Here is a 19,187-nt window from a genome sequence, read left to right as displayed (position 1 = left end):
ACCTCTTAATCAAAGAGAGAGATGTGTGGAGTGTGGAGCTTCATCACTAATTAGTCTCTCACAGGACAAATAGATACATTTAGCTGGCTAGGATACTGGCAACGGTACTACTGGTAGCGTACACTCACCTTATTTGTCCCCAGTAGGAATCATTTATGATAATTAGGAATTTCCCAGATTCCAGTGTGTCGATTCAGTTCCAAGCTTTAAATGGGACACGCCCCCTAGGATGGTTGATAATGACCTGACCTGAGCTAATGATGATGATTCTGATGACTTCTAGATACAGACATGTATTGTTAGGCTCATTTGTCCTAAAGAAATAGACTTTACATGTGATAAACAATTTGCATACATTCTTGTGTATGAGAGTCTATTTGCCACTTCAAAGAAAGTTTGACTAACAACAGCTAACAGCAGCAAAAACAGAAGTTCTTACCTTAACCTCCTACGACCTGGCGTCCACATATGTGGACATCACATTTTGGGTTATTTAGACCAAAATACTCAATTTTGCTCTACAAGGGCCTGATATCCACTTACGAGGACATAATACTGCTACTGTTCTATCAAAATTTTAAATGAATATCCTCATATGTGGCTCGTATTTTTCTTAGAAACAAAAATTAGATAAAAACAAAATCTGGTAATTCTTTGTTTTTACATTCATCAGGTCCCAATCAGCTCAAATATCCATCCATCCATCCATCTTCATCCGCTTTGTCCGGGGCCGGGTCGCGGGGGCAGCAGCCTAAGCAAAGAGGCCCAGACCTCCCTCTCCCCAGCCACCTCCTCCAGCTTATCCGGGGGAATACCAAGGCGTTCCCAGGCCAGCCGAGAGATATAATCTCTCCAGCGTGTCCTGGGTCTGCCCCGGGGCCTCCTCCCGGTGGGACATGCCTGGAACACCTCACCCAGGAGGCGCCCAGGGGGCATCCTTGTCAGATGCCCGAACCACCTCAGCTGGCTCCTTTCGATGTGGAGCAGCAGCTGCTCTACTCTGAGCCCCTCCCGGATGGCCGAACTTCTCACCCTATCTCTAAGGGAGAGGCCAGCCACCCTTCGGAGGAAGCTCATTTCTGCCGCTTGTATCCGCGATCTCGTTCTTTCGGTCACTACCCACAGCTCGTGGCCATAGGTGAGGGTAGGGACGTAGATCGACCGGTAAATTGAGAGCTTCGCTTTTACACTCAGCTCCCTCTTCACCACGACGGACCGGTGCAGCGTCCGCATTACTGCAGCTGCAGCCCCAATCCGTCTGTCGATCTCCGGCTCCCTTCTCCCATCACTCGCGAACAAGACCCCGAGATACTTGAACTCCTCCACTTGGGGCAGGAACTCATCCCCGACCCGGAGTGGGCACTCCACCCTTTTCCGGCTGAGAACCATGGCCTCAGATTTGGAGGTGCTGATCCTCATTCCCGCTGCTTCACACTCGGCTGCGAACCGTTCCAGTGCGAGCTGGAGGCCCTCACCCGATGAAGCCAACAGAACCACATCATCTGCAAAAATCAGAGATGAGATTCTGAGGCCACCAAAGCGAAAGCCCTCCGCCACTTGGCTGCGCCTAGAAATCCTGTCCATAAAAATTATGAACAGAACCGGAGACAAAGGGCAGCCCTGGCGGAGCCCATCACCCACCGGGAACGAGTCCAACTTATTGCCGGCGATGCGAACCAAGCTCTTGCAACGGTTGTATAGGGATCGAATGGCCCGTAGCAATGGGCCAGACACCCCATATTTCCGCAACACCTCCCACAGGACACCCCGAGGGACACGGTCGAATGCCTTCTCCAAGTCCACAAAACACATGTAGACTGGTTGGGCAAACTCCCATGCACCCTCAAGTATCCTGGAGAGGATAAAGAGCTGGTCCAGTGTTCCGCGACCAGGACGAAAACCGCATTGTTCCTCCTGTATCCGAGGTTCGACTAATGGCCGAACTCTCCTTTCCAGCACCCTGGCATAGACTTTCCCAGGGAGGCTGAGGAGTGTGAGCCCCCTGTAGTTGGAACACACCCTCCGGTCCCCTTTCTTAAAGATGGGGACCACCACCCCGGTCTGCCAGTCCACAGGTACTGCCCCTGATCTCCACGCAACATTGCAGAGGCGTGTCAACCAGGACAGCCCTACAACGTCCAGAGCCTTCAGGAACTCGGGGCGGACCTCATCAACACCAGGGGCTCTGCCACCAAGGAGTTGTTTAACTGCCTTAGTGACCTCGCCCCCGGAAATTGGCGGGTCATCCCCCTCATCCCCAGACTCTGCTTCCTCCTCGGAAGACGTGTCAGTGGGATTAAGGAGGTCCTCGAAGTATTCCTTCCACCGCCTGACAATTTTCTCAGTCGACGTCAGCAGCGCTCCGTAAGCACTATACACAGTGCAGGTAGAGCACCGCTTTCCCCTCCTGAGACATCTGACGGTTTGCCAGAATCTCTTCGAGGCAGTCTGAAAGTCTTTTTCAATGGCCTCTCCGAACTCCTCCCACACCCGAGTTTTTGCTTCAGCCACTGCCCGAGCCGCATTCCGCTTGGCCTGTCGATACCTGTCGGCTGCCTCCGGAGTCCCACAGGCTAACCAAGCCCGATAGGACTCCTTCTTCAGCCTGGTGGCTCCCTTCACCTCTGGTGTCCACCATTTGGTTCGGGGATTACCACCATGGCAGGCACCAACCACCTTGCGGCCGCAGCTCAATGCAGCAGCTTTGGCAATGGAGACGCTGAACATGGTCCATTCGAACTCAATGTCCCCAGTCTCCCTCGGAATGCTGTTGAAGCTCTGCCGGAGGTGTGCGTTGAAGATCTCGCGGACTGGGGCCTCTGCTAGACGTTCCCAGCGCACCCTCACTACGCGTTTAGGTGCACCAGGTCTGTCCAGCGTCCTCCCCCGCCACCTGATCCAACTCACCACCAGGTGGTGATCAGTTGACAGCTCAGCCCCTCTCTTTACCCGAGTGTCCAGAACATATGGTCGCAGGTCTGCTGATACGATTACAAAATCGATCATCGACCTACGGCCTAGAGCGTCCTGGTGCCACGTGCACTTATGGACACTCTTATGTTCGAACAGGGTGTTCGTTATGGCCAAACTGTGATTAGCACAGAAGTCCAATAACAGAGCACCGCTCGGGTTCAGATCAGGGAGGCCGTTCCTCCCAATCCCCCCCCCCCCAGGGACTCTAAGAAGGCTGGGTACTCTGAACTGCCACTCGGCGCATAAGCGCAGATGACAGTCAGGACCCGTTCCCCGACCCTAAGGCGCAGGGAACAAACCCTCTCGTCCACCGGGAAAAACCCCAACGTACCGGCAGCAAGCCGAGGGGATATTAGGATACCCACCCCAGCCCGCCGCCTCTCACCAGGGGCAACTCCAGACTGAGACAGAGTCCAGCCCCTCTCCAGGAGACTGGTTCCAGAGCCCAAGCCATGTGTAGAGGTGAGCCCGACTATATCTAGCCGGTACCTCTCAACCTCACGCACTAACTCAGGCTCCTTCCCCACCAGAGAGGTGACATTCCATGTCCCTATTGCCAGTCTTGGCAGCCGGGGGTCAGTCCGCCAGGGCCTCCGCTCCTGGCCGCCACCCGGCACACAATGCACCCGACCCCTATGGCGCCTCCTGCGGGTGGTGGGCCTGCGGGAGGATGGGCCCATGTCTCCTCTTCGGGCTGTGCCCGGCCGGGCCCCATGGACTAAGGCCCGGCCACCAGACGCTCGCCCTCGGGCACCCTCCCCGGGCCTGGCTCCAGGGCGGGGCCCCGGTAACCCTGTCCCGGGCAGGGTAAACTGTTCCCTCGGTGTCCTTTTCATAAGGGTCTTAGCTCAAATATCAAAGAGAAATTAAAAATGCATGCTGTGGAAGAGTTCGGGCCTTAGGAGGTTAAAAACAGTTCAGGACATCCTCAACATCGGACCTCAGTATTGTTGTCATCTGACATAAGTGAACATCACTTAACACATTGGGTTACTTTCAAGTTTTAATCTTCTCTAGCATCTAAACAGCAACAGACTTCCTACACTCACTACAGACAAACAACAACCATAGTTGTTTTTCCTACAGTGGCTAACGTAGCTAGGATTTTGCATTGAATTGGGAGGGTTACGGAAAACTCAGAGGACTACAACGTAGTAATATTAATGTAAGTTAATCAAGTAGGGAAGTTTCATTGCCAAAATTATGCTGATTTCCAGCTTCATGTTATAGTTTTACATTAGTCTCAGTCCAAAATAATCTTTATTTGGCCTCGGTTTAGTCATTTTATCTACTCCCTGCCCCCATACTAATCTAATCCGACTTTCTTCTCATTGGTTGCCTCTTACAAACAGAAGATTTTAACAGCAGGGTGGATGGGGGTCATAGAGAAAAAACACATATGCTGACCTCATTGTTAGAAACTTTGGGCATGTTTGATATGAGGTAATAAACAGTAAACTGACAGTACAATAGATCGATTTCACAGCTTTACAGCTTTTGTTAAAATTGCTCATTCATATCTGTCATTTTCTAGAGAGAATGATTAAAAAAAACCCTGCCAAAAAAGATAAACAACCCAGCGGGTAATGAAAGCAATAAGAACGTGTTTAAGTACATAAAATGTTACATCCAGGGCCTTTGAGAAATAGTGGGCTCTCAGTGCATGAAATGAGGTTAAGCTGTTTAACTGGTGTTTTATCTATGTCAGCCAGACGATAATGCAGATTCGAAATAGGCAGTGCGAGTTAAACTAAACCAGAGGCCGTTTTTCGGTATTTAATATTTGATACATATCCAGTTATCTTTGCCGCCAGTGATGCAAACAGGAGCAGACACTCACTAAAAAAGTCAAGCCCTACATTATTCAGAGTAATAATCCCGCATGTTTTCTGAACACTTCGCTCACTCGGCAGTGCAGAACCTTTGACAGACAGTGAAATCAGCTCTCTGTGTGTTTATGCTGTCCATGGGAGCTTAATTGGTGTAAACGTGGGCGAGGGGAGACAGACACACACACACTACACAAACATGCCATACGTCTATGTGCACATCCTGTGCTGTTTGAAACACATCTGCACTGTACCTCATTGCACATATGCACACTGCTGTCCTCATTTTGTCTCATTCTGTGCTTCTCTGTTCCTCCCACTTGTCTTGCATATCATCCTCTCTCTGCTCCTCTTTCTGTTCTTACTTTAGCTTCCTTGCCCTCTGCTGCTGTATCTCCTTTTCTTCTTTCTGCCATCTATCCACTCTCCTCCTCTCCTGTGTTTTCTCTCCTCCCCTGAGTGAGAGGTGAGCTCAAATGACTGGGGATAAAAAGGAGCAGCAGCATCAGGTGTAAATGGTTTCTGTCTTGACCACTTTAACAGCTGACTGCTCTTTTGGCTGAAAAATAGCTTTTATTTATGATTTCTTTCCTTTCTATCTGTCTTTTGTGGTGCTTTAGTTCAGAGATGACTAAATGACAATTCTAATAATTAATTACAAATTGCTTATTTCGAAGCAAATGAATCAGTTTTAGCAGCTTAAAACCTGTTGTTCTCTTTATGAACAACAACGACAAACTAAAAAGGAAAATGTACCACACAATGCAAAACAACAGTTATACAGTATTATAATTTTTGTGTTTTGTCATGGGTCATGAGTTTTCAACCAGCTGTGCATCCATCAGGTTGGTTTTTAAAGATGCTAGAATTTGGGACATGTTTTGTACCTGGAGCATGTTCACTACTGTGTGTGTGTGTGTGTGTGTGTGTGTGTGTGTGTGTGTGTGTGTGTGTGTGTGTGTGTGTGTGTGTGTGTGTGTGTGTGTGTGTGTGTGTTGCCATTTACTATTAGCTGAAAATAGTGTGAGGTGATGGAAACATTGCTTTAGTAGAAGAAGCAATAAAATGGTTGGATGTAAAACTCTTCACTACAAATAAAACTGTATTATTGGCAAATTCCAGACAAAGCAGCAAAAATAAATATTCCTCCTCAGCGTTACATGGATTAGCATTATTGTGAGCTCATTTTAAACACTTTACATTCTGCTTACAATCAGCTCAGAAACACAGGCCTACATTTTGATTTACCGAAGTATATTAAATATATTTATTTAAAAACAGGTGAATTAAAGGCTTGAGCCTTTGACTTTCAATATCTACAGTAGGATTTGTATTAGAAAAACAGCTGGTTAAACTTGATGCTAATCTGAAAGCGTTTGTGGAATCTGTTTGACACAGGAGGAGTTACCTTCTCCTTCATTGAAGCTTTCTTTACTAACATGGTAAACAAGTTACATATGTTACACATGTTGGCTGTGATGGTCAACAGGAGAAACTCCATTCAACTCAAGTGCAGCTTGTCTACTATGCTAGTCTCCCATCCATCACCTGTGATGGAAATAGATGTGTGAGAAGACTTCTGACACAATACTGAGATGAAAGGAGAAAGACCCTGACAGAACACTACTGTTTTATACATATTTCAGACCTGGTTATGTGTGTATGCCGGCGATATGAATGAGGCCCCAGAGGTTTAAAATATGGGTAACTAAAGTTTTTTTTTTTTATATAAGATCAAGGATCTGTCCATGTCAAACAAACTGTTGGCTTTCAGTCGTGTTTAGTCATATTTATTCCTGTTTAAAAAATCCATCAGTGAATAAATACTTAGGTCAAATATTTTTGCTCTACAACACCTCGGTAAGAAATAATAAAAACACTGTATTACTGAGCACAGGAAACTTATTAGAGCTTCAATTTAAATGGAATATAAGGACTTGTGCCACTCTGCTAAGAATGAATACAGTAAATACCATTATTCCTCTTACCTGTTACAGATAGATTGTAGGAAAGCGCACCTTACTGCATTTATTAACTTGCCAAAAAAACTCATATCTCCACCTTAAAATTAATAAGACTTGACATTGTTATCTGAGACTCTAAATTCATCAGGATTTTTTTTTTTACTGAGGTTACATGTCAATGGAGGCTGAAGGGTAGTTTTGCCTTAATGTCTGTGGTGGTGGCTGTGTTGGTATGCTATATGAATGAGTAGAAATCATTAAAATTCATCTTTCTAAGTTGTAAAAATTAAAACATGAAAAACACATGTTGACAAAAAAAATACATTATATGATTTTAACAACAGCCAGTAGCACTGGCAGCATTGGCTGACTTTTTTCTGGTATTACTCTGAAAAAGCAAGTGGAACTCAGAGATATGAAATGTAATTTCCATATTTAATCATCTGTTTGACTCCTTTACCGAGTGTGAGCTGGTGTGCGAGTGAGTATTTATGGATTCAAATGAAGACTCCAAGTCTAGCTTCAGGGGATTTTTTTTTTATTCCTCTCACCAACCTGTCAGCTACTTGTTGCCATGGTAGCATTATGTCAGAAGAGTGAGTGTGTGTGTGTTTGTTTGTTTTTGTGTATGTGTGTATGTTTTATGATGTTGACAGATGAAGCTGTAGGGGTGATGTGCTTATTGATACATAGAGACGTTTCTCCGACACCCACGTGTGAACAAACATCAGTAATGCACATAAAGAATAAATGCAAAATTATGTCATTAAACCTGGGACCAAAATAACAGTGTGACCAGCATTCTGCTTTGACCTTTTAACTAGAGCACTCCACTTTGATTGCCTGCAGTCAGTGAAGTAAAGTAGGATTTGAGGTTTTGGTGACAGATACTGTGTGTTCAAATCTTAGCCAATGTAAAGGCTTAAAATATGCTTAAATCACAGTTGCACTTTAAAGAGTCTTTAAGGGACAGTCCAATATTTCTTTTGGAAAGAATGATACCACTGTTTTATCTTAGCTTCACCAGCAAACACTGAAAAATCATCCCATTTACTGCTTGTTTAAACTTGGCAAACAGCTATACATTTATATTGTGCTTGTTATTCAAGCACTTTACAATTTGATTGTCATACACCCATTAGCACACACACCAAGACTGTGAACCAGGTTATAAGGTGACACCACTGGCAGCCACTAAGTGCGCTCCCTTTAGCTGATTTTAATACACTGGTAGAATGGCTGGAGAATGCGATAATTCCTCAGTGGAGCTGGAGGTAGCTCGGAGGTTTTCAGTCTCCACAGTCTCTTGGTGTAGCATTATACTCGGATACTGAAGGTCATATGTCAATCTATACTTGATGCAGAGATAGATGCTGTTGTGTGTTGGGTTTCTGAGTGGTCAGTGCACAAACAAATTGGGTCACAAATCTCAGCTTGTAAAAAATGGGTTGTTGATTGGTGACTGAATCCCCTTCAGTGGTTTGAAAAATTCTATTTTGTATTATATTGGAAAACAGCTGAGTGAATGTCGCTTCAGCTGTGTCCCCGGGCGACAGCATTAGAGGAAAAAGTAACACAACTGCTTATCGTACATGTGGCATCTTTGGATAGAAAAAAAGCACCTGCCTTCACCCTCTGTATTCAGCTGTTGAAAGAGGGCACAGCGAAACAAGGATCACAGCGATCGATTTCGATCAACGCTCTCTCCGTCACACACATGCTCACACACGCAAGCAGGAATGTAAAGCCAATAGCTGTTTGGTCATGTGTGACAAGTTACAGTTAAACCATCTGCTCTGACCTCGTTAGACTTATTGTCTTTACTGTATACTATACTATACTAAGTATACACATGCTAATGATTATATTTTAGAAAAGAAGCGTCTAGTTATGCAATTTCATTATGCAGAAATGTTAATTCTCACAATAGGTCTTTGCTCAATTGTTATTGGTAAAGATGCATATTTGATGCATTCATCTTTTTTTTTTTTTTAAATGGATCAGATTGAAAAGAATGAAGTAAAGTCCCAGTTGTTATTGTAAAACCTATGTAAAATATGATATTTACAGTACTATCTTTTATGGTATTTATCAGCGTTGCAGAAAGCTCAGTAAGTTTAGTCAGCATAATAAATGCATTTAACGAGCGTTTCCCTAGATATGCCTGGAGGAACTGAGTAAATGTCATGGATTTGGATGCACAATAAATTAAAACATTTATTTATGCAGAAACATGTACTTGTGTGTGCCTGAATGCATGACTAGTAATATATAAGTTGCACATAACAAGTAATGTTTTAACCACTTGCACATATATCTTGTTAATAAATACAAAGGTGCAGTTCAGACATGAACAAAATTAAATAAATGTTGAATATGAAGCAAATGTAGCCAAAGCAGAAAACAGTCATTATACAGGTGGATTTAAATGCGGAGTATGTGTCATGCAGTAGATAAATTCAGAAAATCATCATATACGTACATTCTGACAGGGTCTCATAAATAATAATTCACAGCACAAAGACATTTGAGCTGGTGAAAATTAGCATAAAACTCCTTCCCTCAAAAAAGAGGAATGCTGCTTTTGGTTTACCTCATTGGGATTATTCATGTTGCATTTTTCACTACAAATGTGTTTTTGTTTAGTTTTTATTTTTAATCTTTATATGTGAAAAATACAGTCTTGTTTAAAAAAAGACATCTCTTCAACCACAGCACATCAATATTAAAATATAGAGTAATTAAAATGCTAGCATAAAGTTTGACTGATGCCAATTGGTTACTGTTGAGTTTGACCGTCTGCTCTGAACTGACTAAAAATTGAAACTGACACAATACATTCTAATTGAATGGACCACTAAACTGTACTGTACACATTACATTACTGCGCAATATACTGAACTGTACATTAAAGGGAAGATTTCTTTTTAGCACAAAGCAGAAGTGGTTTCTTTCTTCTGGGTCCACACATTCAGTGATTAAACTTGTAAGTGGCCTTGTGCCTACTCACAGAACAGGAGTTACATTTAGTAACAACTGTTATTAACTACTGTTTTTGTACAGTTGTTATTCTAGCACTCATTTAAATTGTAATGATCAGCCAAAAATGAAAAATAATACCTTTAACAGTGGTATGAGACCGTTCTCATTCTCAACGCATAACATTACCAACGATTTGTCACGTCTCGAGGCATCCCATAGAAACGTGAAAGGTAACCTGTCGCATCCCTATGAGGAGCACCGGATTGTGGATGGAATCCAACAGAATGACACTTCTGGCGGTAACACATGTTCCAGCTGTTTATTCCAGCCCTAACCCAACCATAACCTTATCCCTAACCTTAACCACAATCTTAATCGTATTAGATAGTGTTTTCCAAAGCGATTATTGATGAGAAAATAAATATACATCTGTAGATTCATTCCAAATGGTTCTCGTGTTTCCGAACACGTAACATACAGACAGGTTGGATGGCCGAAAGTGTAACATATCGACATTTGTCACATGGCGTCGTATGTTACGTTATGGGATAAGAACGTGTTGGTGATATCAGATGATTTGTTTTTTGTCTTTTTTTAGTATTACTTTTTACCTTTATGATATATGAGACCTTGTTGAGTATTTTTACCTTTTAGTTTTGTGACACCACAATGTACAGGTGTAATCCTTGCCTTTCGTGTGAATATTGTCTGGTGGTAACAGTTGTACTTTAATAGCTTTTATGAGCACTAATCCACTTTCTCCATACTGTATACAGGTACCCTAAACCAGCGCAAGTGGGGTAAGAAGTATCCATCCTGTAACAGTCCCAGACAGTCTCCTGTGGACATCGACGAGACATTTACCCAGGTTAGGCTGCAGTACCAGAATCTACAGCTAGAGGGCTGGAACAGCTTGACAGCAGAGTCTACCACCATTCACAACAACGGGAAGACTGGTATGTTGATAGCCCTCTACTGTCCCTTGTGTGCTTTTGTTTGTGTTTGACCCTAATACGTATAATTTCCAGCATCTATCTTTTTACCTTAACCAGTGCTGTTTCTTAATTTTCTTTAAAAAAATATTCTGTCCTGTCCAACGACAAGCCAGTTCATCTCTACTGAACTATTTCACCAGCTTATTAAAGTATTAAAGTAGCGAGCACATGAGGTAGAGATACAATATATGGTCAGTTCAATTTACGGCAATGATTTTGACATACTCGTGGAGCTCGAAATTACAACATCTTAATCTCTGGCTGTGGAAATAAGCTTAACTTTCTAAATACCACAAAAAAAATGATTCACAGTTCTGAGGTTAATGAAGGAGAGCGCAGCTAGGATTTAAAGGAGAACAAGTCAAAGGAAGATGAAGAGAAAGAGACTAAGTAATTGAGAGCGATGCAACTAGAGGGACAGCAGCAGAGGGAGACCGTGTGGAGAAAGAAAGATCGATGCCAAGAGGCAGAGATGAAACTGAGCAAAAGAAAAGAGGCGACAAAAGAGCAAAGGGAAAGCGTATAGAGAGGGAAGGCATGAAATGAGGACGATGTGAAGAGACAGGCAGGAGAGGCAACATGTGGAGTGATGTCTGGTCTGATAAACAAATGAAAGCTGGCTGAGCTATCATCACCCTCTTTCCAATACTGCCTGGGCTGTGGGAGTGTGTGCTTCTGTGTGCGCTCTGTATATGTTAATGGTTCCAAAATTAATCCTTTCTTGCTCTGTCTGAGAGGAAATTGCATATTAAACAGATATTCCATTGCTGGCAGGATTTTCATGAGAGAAATGTATAGCCTACAGAGTCTCATTAAAATGTTTTATTATGTTGTGAGATATTTTTCAGCAAAGTAGAAAGTGATATACCAATTGATCTGGTGATCACCAGTATTCAGCTGATGGGCCATGACAGGAACCTAACCAATCAGCCTCAGATGTATCAGATTTTGATCTCATAAGCCCGTGCTTGTGATTGTTCTGCTTGGTAGCAGTATGCTGTGTGAGCACCTAAACCAGTATAACACTGGCATATTGATTCTTCTCTGAGACCGTAATGCTAATGCTAACACTGTAACTAAGTAGGTTCGAGCCCAGCCTTGTGGTGCTTATGACAAAAAAAATTGTTATTGTTTTTTTAAATTGTTGCTGCTCTAGCGCAGCTGAAACTGATTAACAATTCCCTCTCCCACTTAACTAACCAGATCAATATGCTAGAGGTTTAACTGGCTTGATGCTAAACTCGGATTAAAAAGTGTTTCTTTATTTAATTAATTTTTTTAGAAGATAATTTTGAAGGGGTGATTGTGCCAAATTTGATCACATGAAGTTTTTAATTTTTATGAGGTGAGAAGTATGTTTCAGAATTAAAAGTTACTACTGTCTAATCTGTTGCTTAGGCTGTCAAACATTAAAGACATACTTTGAAGTTAGGAGAGACTGAATACATATAAGTAATGAGTCCTGCCTAAACAAGATTGATGATCGGCCTTTTTGGCTTCTGTGAAACTCTTTTAAACTTGTGTTCTATTGTGCATTTTAGTGGCAATCGATGTGGATGGGGAGTTCTTTGTGAGTGGCGGAGGGCTGAGGTCCAGGTTTCGTGTTGGCAGAATCACCTTCCACTGGGGTCGCTGCAATGCAACATCAGATGGGTCTGAACACAGTCTGAATGGAATGAAATACCCTCTGGAGGTAAAGGACAGTGGTGCACAGCATCAGTTTGGCTTTTTTAACCAATAACCTTACACCGTGATAACTTTTGTGTCTCTTATGGATCAGATGCAGATCTATTGTTACAATTCAGAGGAGTTCCAAAGTCTGGATGAAGCTATAGAGAAAGAAGGAAGGGTGGCTGCCTTAGCTGTGCTATTTGAGGTAGGCTGATCTGATAACTGACCTGATCACCTGATAACTAAAGTGTCATTATTAGGGTCCAATCGGTTTCTCCTCAGATACTGTAAATGTAATATTGTCATTGTTTGTCTATGTGATCCTCAATAATAGCTTGTGCTTTTGTCTGCAGATTAGCTTGGATGATAATGAGAACTTAATTCCTGTTGTGGAAGCCATTAACACTGTCAGCAGGTTTGGTAGGTTGAAGCTACAGGACAGTGCATTGCAGCTTGTGAACAATGAACATTAAATATCAAGCTATCAAATCGAGAGATAAACAAAAGCGTATGTTTTAGCAAATATAACCCAAAACACGTAATCAGGGAAAGCAGGCCTAATTTCAATTTTTCACTTAAAGGTACAGTAAATATTTTCTTTTGAGCTCAGATAGAATGTTGTACTCAATATACATCAAATAGTGTGAAATTACTTCTTACAGCAAGTTTTGTGTTCTCAAAAAGAATTAATCCATTAAAAGTACATAGGAAGCAGCGCTGCTAGACATCACTGTTCTGCCTTATCATGTTTTATATGTGTGACTAGAGACTGTCCACATATGTAGTATGTCTTATAAATTAAATTTAAAGATCACAAAACTCTTGTGACCATTTAACATATTTTCAAATCAATTAAATTTTATTTATACAGCGCCAAATTACAACAACAGTCGCCTCAAGGCGCTTTATATTGTAAGGTAGACCCTACAATATTTTCATCATCTTTTTCTCATCATGTCTTTCTTTATCTGCCTACTCCACCACTGCTGTTTTTCCCCTCTTATTTCTTAATTTCTACCTCAATCTTCTTTCTCCTCACCAGAAGCATCACCTCCTAGGCTGAAGTCAGGGCTCTAATACATGAAAACATGCATAGAAATGCTCATTTACTCCCAGTATTATTGCTATTAATTATGAGACTGCTTAGACTCCATTCCGTCTCCAGACCAACTCAAAACAAGCCAGATAAGCAGTAACAACAACTAGTTATTAGCTAAAGTTATGCATTAGGCTCGAGCATAATAAAATCACACTTCCCCTCTGATAAACATTAACCCCAGGTAAATTACATTCTCAAACTGTATAAGAGTTTATTTGTTAAGTGTCCAAATCTAACAATGTTGGATCCGCTTTAAAGAAAGTTTCACTGATAACAGCAACTGACCGAGGCTAACAGCAGCTAACAGCAGCAAAAACAACAGTGCTTACCAACAGAAAAGTTCAGAATATCAACAACTCACCTTAGTGCAGCTGTTATTAAACAGAAGTGAGCTTCATTGACTCATCGACTCGTATGGGACTTCTTTTGCAAACCTTCACAGCCTCAGAATGACTGCAGTCATACATACAGCTGAGGTAAACAGTGCACGACAACCAGAATGAATCTGAGAAAAATTATGAAGGAGTGCTATAAATGACCAGAGAACAACATTTAGGGATATTTTTAAAATGTTAAAGATGTTCTTGCAGCTTGTAGAAAAGATTTGCTATTTGTTGTTTTTTGCAAGGTAAGAGTGGGTCAGTGGAGGCATTCACCTTGAGGTCCTTGCTGCCAAATAACACAGACAAATACTACATCTACAACGGCTCACTGACTTCCCCCCCATGCACTGAAATGGTGGAATGGATTGTCTTTAAGCATGTTGTGCCCATATCGGAAACACAGGTAAGTACACTGAATCACACACACGCTTACCCCCAAAACTGGCCAAATGTAACACTGAATTATTTATTCAAAAGAAAAAAAAAATACTACATAGAATAAAACCATTCAAATATACATTACAGCATTATTTATATAATCATGAAAATGCTGATGCTTCTACGTGTTTAAATTTCGGGACCTTTGGTATTTAATTAAGTCAGAAGTAAAGACTCCTACAAACAGCTACAAGCAAGAAATTCAGCTACTGTTATTTATTTTATCACCTGATCAGGTTTGAGATTCGCATACAGAGACAGGTCTGTGTCAGCCTGTCATTTATATATATCTCATTATCTTGTATTGGCGTCCCCTCCAGCACTTGGTGCCCTATGCACAGCACATGATGTGCATGAACAAAACAGCAGAACTGCCTGCAGTTGTGTCTGGTTGTTGTGTGATGTTGGCATCAGGTCAATTGTCTTTGACATCTCTGCACAAAATAAAACAAAATGCTGCATTGAAGCGATGCAGTGTGACACATTAAGTCAAACTGCACAGAGCAGGGTTTTGTAGCAGGGTAATCCGGTAAACATGGCATCACGGGCTGACGCAGCAGCATTACTACATTTTGATTCTGGACTGACGACGCTTAAGGACCCCTGACTTGACGAATTGATCCGTGTAATAATCATCACTTTTGCAGCAGAGTAATGGAGAGGGAATGAGGCCTTGCGAATGGTTGCGTGTGTATTGTACATGAATATTTGTGTGTGTTTTGTGAGTGCATGCATGATTGAAACAGTGTGGCAAGGCATGACACAGGCATATTCATGCTAACCAAAAATAGAGCAGCGCTGCCTCTCTGCCTCAGCCTGGCACCAACACAAGCCACTTTAACACACACAGAGAAACACTCAGAAGCATCACTTTTGGTTTATTTCAGCAGCCTGATAGAGATTAGCAGGAAGATGTGCAACATTTTCTCTTTGTTTAACTCTGTGTGTTTTCTGTCTGCCACCAGCTTGAGGTGTTTTGTGAAGTGATGACTATGGAGCAGGCTGGTTATGTGATGCTGACGGATTACCTGCAGAACAACTTCAGAGAGCAGCAGCAGCAGTTTATGGGTCAGGTGTTTGCCTCTTACACTGGAGTCGAGGAGGTGCTCACACCCAGTATGTCATCACAGTCTAAAGGAAAAGTTTGCCATCCATTTATCCATCATATGTGTTTTTACTGACCTTTTTACAAGTTTTTTTTATGATTATTTACTGTGCACACTAATAGTCGCATTTACCAGCGTCTCCAAAAGTAAGACATTGAGATACAATGCTATTCACCCCCATCCCAATACAGCATGCTATAATTTTAAATTGTGAAAAAAAACATCCTTATTAGGTTTTAAAGAGTTTGACTCAGAGTCTCTGAAGCTTTTCACCAATCTAATTTATACCAAATTTTGCGTGCGTGGAGGAGAAAATTGGATCACCGCTCAGGGATCAGTATAAGTATTGCATTATTAATCTTATGTTTTTTCACTCCACTAAAAATATTGCCCATCTTCTGCATCCACTATGGTTGTAATGTGGTCCTTCAAGGCTAGCCTGATTATGATCATCAAAAGATACAATTCACCGCACTCTCCATTTTCATAAAGGGGACCTTGAAATAAAGTGGGTCTTTTGGGTTGCCAAGCAGCTCGACTTTGTAATTCAGTGGCCCTGCTTCTCTCAGTGCAGGCAATTTATTTTGCAGCTCTTTTTGAAATTGAAATAACGTTTTCAGAAATTCAGAAAGGCTTTTTTTTGTCCCTGTAACAAATTCATCCACCCATGCACACACGCATACACTCAGCCTCCCAGTTTCAGCAGCTGATTAATATCAAGTTGCCTCAGAAACTCAGAACTCAATGTGGGGAACGTTTATGTGTGCTCATACTTGATGTTTACTTGCAGTTGCTGCTATCATCTCTTTATTTCTCATTCTTTTTTTAAAAAAGTTTCTTGCATGCTATTCATAAAAATTGTTAGTAACCTGTCTTTCTGTGCACTGCCTCCAGCTTGCAGCTCTGAGCCACAGAATGTTCAGGCTGATGCTCAGAACGACACCACCATCATGGTGACCTGGGAGCGTCCCCGTGCAGTGTATGACACAACCATCGACTGGTACACTGTCACATACCAGAAGCTGCAGGGCCAAGACCAGCGCAAGCAGGAGTACAGGACCGACGGAGACCAGGATGTGGTATGCAAGATCTTTTTATATCTCTCCACAAAATGCTGAAAAACAGCGCCTGGATGTGTAATTTCATGTTGTTTTGTACTATTATCTACTGTCCACACAGCAATATTAAACTGATAAATAGGTAACCGATAGAAATTACAGTAATTTCCTGTACTTTTGGTGAAAATCAAGCATTCCTACCATCTGCTCTTCCTCTCCATGTATCTCTCACATAGTTCAGCTGCTGCTGTTGGTGGTGACAGTCAGTTTTTGCCTGTCAGTGAGTCACTGAACATCCCTTATTGTGACTAACAATATCCATGTATTTGTATTTCAGAGTACAAGATTTTCAGATTTCGGAGATTTTCATTTCCAGTCTTTATTTTATTATTTTTTTTATTGTCGACTTGTAGTTTCATATTTGTTTTAGTGTGATAGTGGTGGTGAATTTAACTTCCTTATACTTAAAGACATCCAGGAGTCATGTGTCATCCATGTGGGTAATTCTGAGAGAGAGTACATGAAAAAAGATGAGTGACTGTGTGTAGAAAGAAGCAAGTGAACAGGCAGATAAATGCAAATAGATACTTAGTAACTGTTAAGAGGGTTAAGTATATCTTTAAGATACTAAAAGTGTCATTGTGACTGCAGATTCATTGTAAAAAGACATTCGGTTCGACTCAAGAGGATTCGCATTGAATTCACTTAGAGCAGGGGTGGGGGAACTCCAGGCCTCAAGGGCCGGTGTCAGGTATTAGATGTGTCCTTGATCCAATACAGCTGATTTAAATGGCTAAATTACCTCCTCAAAGGCTGTGTCCAAATTCAGGGGTAGCATGCTTCGAAGGACCCAACCTATCCACTCCACGTAGGGTAGGGTCCTTCGAAGCATGCTACCCCTGAATTTGGACACAGCCAACATGTCTTGAAGTTCTCCAGAGGCCTGGTAATGAGGGTCCATTTGAAAGGATCTAACATAAGTCTAACATGTAAATTTGCAGGGTGCCATCATCTCCAACCTGCTGGCCAACAGCAGCTATGTGGTCCAGGTGGTGGCTGTTTGCACCAATGGACTCAGAGGACGATGGAGCGACCAGATAATCGTGGACATGCCATTGGAAGACCCAGGTACAAAGACACACAAGCATGCTCCTGGTGAGAGCACATTTTTACATGCTAACTCTTTCTTTCTTTCTTTCTTTCTTTCTTTCTTTCTTTCTTTCTTTCTTTCTTTCTTTCTTTCCTCCTTCCTTCCTTCCTTCCCTCCTTCCTTCCTTCCTTCCTTCCTTTCTTCCTTCCTTCCTTCTTGTTTTAGAAAGCGATTCTGACCCTGAAGCTGTCACAAAGGATTTGGAAGGAAACAGGGAGGTAAGCTTGTCTGAGCTATCTGTGTTTTCACTTGACCACATAATTGAGCTGAATTTTGTGCAATTATTTTGCAGTGCTGACTTTTGACCTGTCGGCAATAAAATCAGTGCATCTAATTATTATGCAGATTAATGTAATTATGTTTGTAGAGGCTGTGAGAGCTTTATAAAAGGTTGTGAGGGACTTTTTGAGGGACATGTTGAGTTGGGATTACCAGAAAAAACAGTAATCCTACTGTAATTTTTCACTCTTTTCAGGAGGAAGAGGTGAAATTGTAAAACTCCTTCATTTTTTTGTTTCTAATTTCCTATAAACACAGTATACACATGACATACCTGTTTTTTATTCCTCTTTTAAGCTTTCGTCCATAGTCAGATGGGAGAAGCCAGTGAAGCAGAATCCGATGCATTTAGCTTCAGAGGACAACAGCCCAGTGGAGGCGATTCCACTGGAGCAGACCAGAGTTTACCAGAACCAACCTTCATATCATGAGAACCAGCCCACAGACCGAACCCAAGCCAGCCAGAACATTCCAGTCCAAGAAGGCACCACTCCAACCCCGAAGACACCCACCGAGGCCCCAGTTTCTCAGAATGTCAGAAAGAAACAGGGTAAAAAATCACATGATGTGGATCAGAACTGGATTGAAGGTGACCAGATGATGAACCAGCCTTTCACTAATGCAGGCTTTGAGGGCAATAGCGCAATATGGGTTACCACTGAGCTAACTGAACAACCAGGCTTCCTATTTCCAGTTGTTCGGACAACCTCTCTGCCAGCAATTCGCCGGCAAATCACAGAAGAGGCATCGCTGTCAGTGCTGCCACATGAGGTAGTTGCTCATACCGCAATTTACTTTGATTTTTTCACTTTAAAACTTTTAATTTGAACAAACATAAAGACTCACTGTTACTTGCAGCAACAATTTTTTTCATTCAACCTAATTCAGTTCTTCATCTGTTCTTTTATCCATTGTATCTTTTGCTCGCAGACAAGAGATCAAGGCCCACCACAGCAAGCCAGTGGAAATAGCCTCCCTTCTGCTTCACCAGAGCTCTACACAACTCCTATGGAGGATATCCACATCACAGATGTCTTCTATGAAGACACAGTCAACAACTCTCCACAGGAAATCATCACCTCCCCTCCAACGACGCCTGCCTCTGCAGTGCCAGGTCAGATCAGAGAATAAGTGCTTTTCTTGTTTCTTTCTGTTTGTTTCTGCTATTGCAGCTTGTCACGCAGAGCGAGGAGGGAGTTTAATCTAACAGGTACAAACAGAAGATTAAGTCCGCTGGGCACTTGCCAAGTGGTGTAAATC

General features: G+C 42.2%; 1 protein-coding gene across 4 annotated transcripts in view; it reads left to right on the top strand.

Moving 5' to 3' along the window:
• ptprz1b (protein tyrosine phosphatase receptor type Z1b) overlaps positions 1-19,187 on the top strand; it is a 68,269-nt gene that overhangs the window by 35,096 nt on the left and 13,986 nt on the right. For all 4 annotated transcript variants that reach the window (XM_086268105.1, XM_086268106.1, XM_086268108.1 and 1 more), the window contains exons 3-13: positions 10,525-10,704; positions 12,285-12,436; positions 12,524-12,619; positions 12,768-12,834; positions 14,142-14,299; positions 15,300-15,450; positions 16,335-16,519; positions 17,500-17,626; positions 17,814-17,866; positions 18,225-18,698; positions 18,858-19,041. In XM_086268105.1, coding sequence (XP_086124231.1) covers positions 10,525-10,704; positions 12,285-12,436; positions 12,524-12,619; positions 12,768-12,834; positions 14,142-14,299; positions 15,300-15,450; positions 16,335-16,519; positions 17,500-17,626; positions 17,814-17,866; positions 18,225-18,698; positions 18,858-19,041 — 1,827 coding nt within the window. The remainder of the gene's footprint in view (positions 1-10,524; positions 10,705-12,284; positions 12,437-12,523; positions 12,620-12,767; positions 12,835-14,141; positions 14,300-15,299; positions 15,451-16,334; positions 16,520-17,499; positions 17,627-17,813; positions 17,867-18,224; positions 18,699-18,857; positions 19,042-19,187) is intronic.

The sequence above is a fragment of the Aulonocara sp. 'chitande type north' Nkhata Bay genome, linkage group LG17, assembly GCF_057382095.1.
Source record: "Aulonocara sp. 'chitande type north' Nkhata Bay isolate Kocher_YH1m ecotype deep benthic linkage group LG17, A_spYH_male_GT1.1, whole genome shotgun sequence".
Lineage (NCBI taxonomy): Eukaryota > Metazoa > Chordata > Actinopteri > Cichliformes > Cichlidae > Aulonocara > Aulonocara sp. 'chitande type north' Nkhata Bay.
Note: the sequence above shows the minus strand (reverse complement) of the source record. Positions and strands in the feature narration are given on the sequence as shown.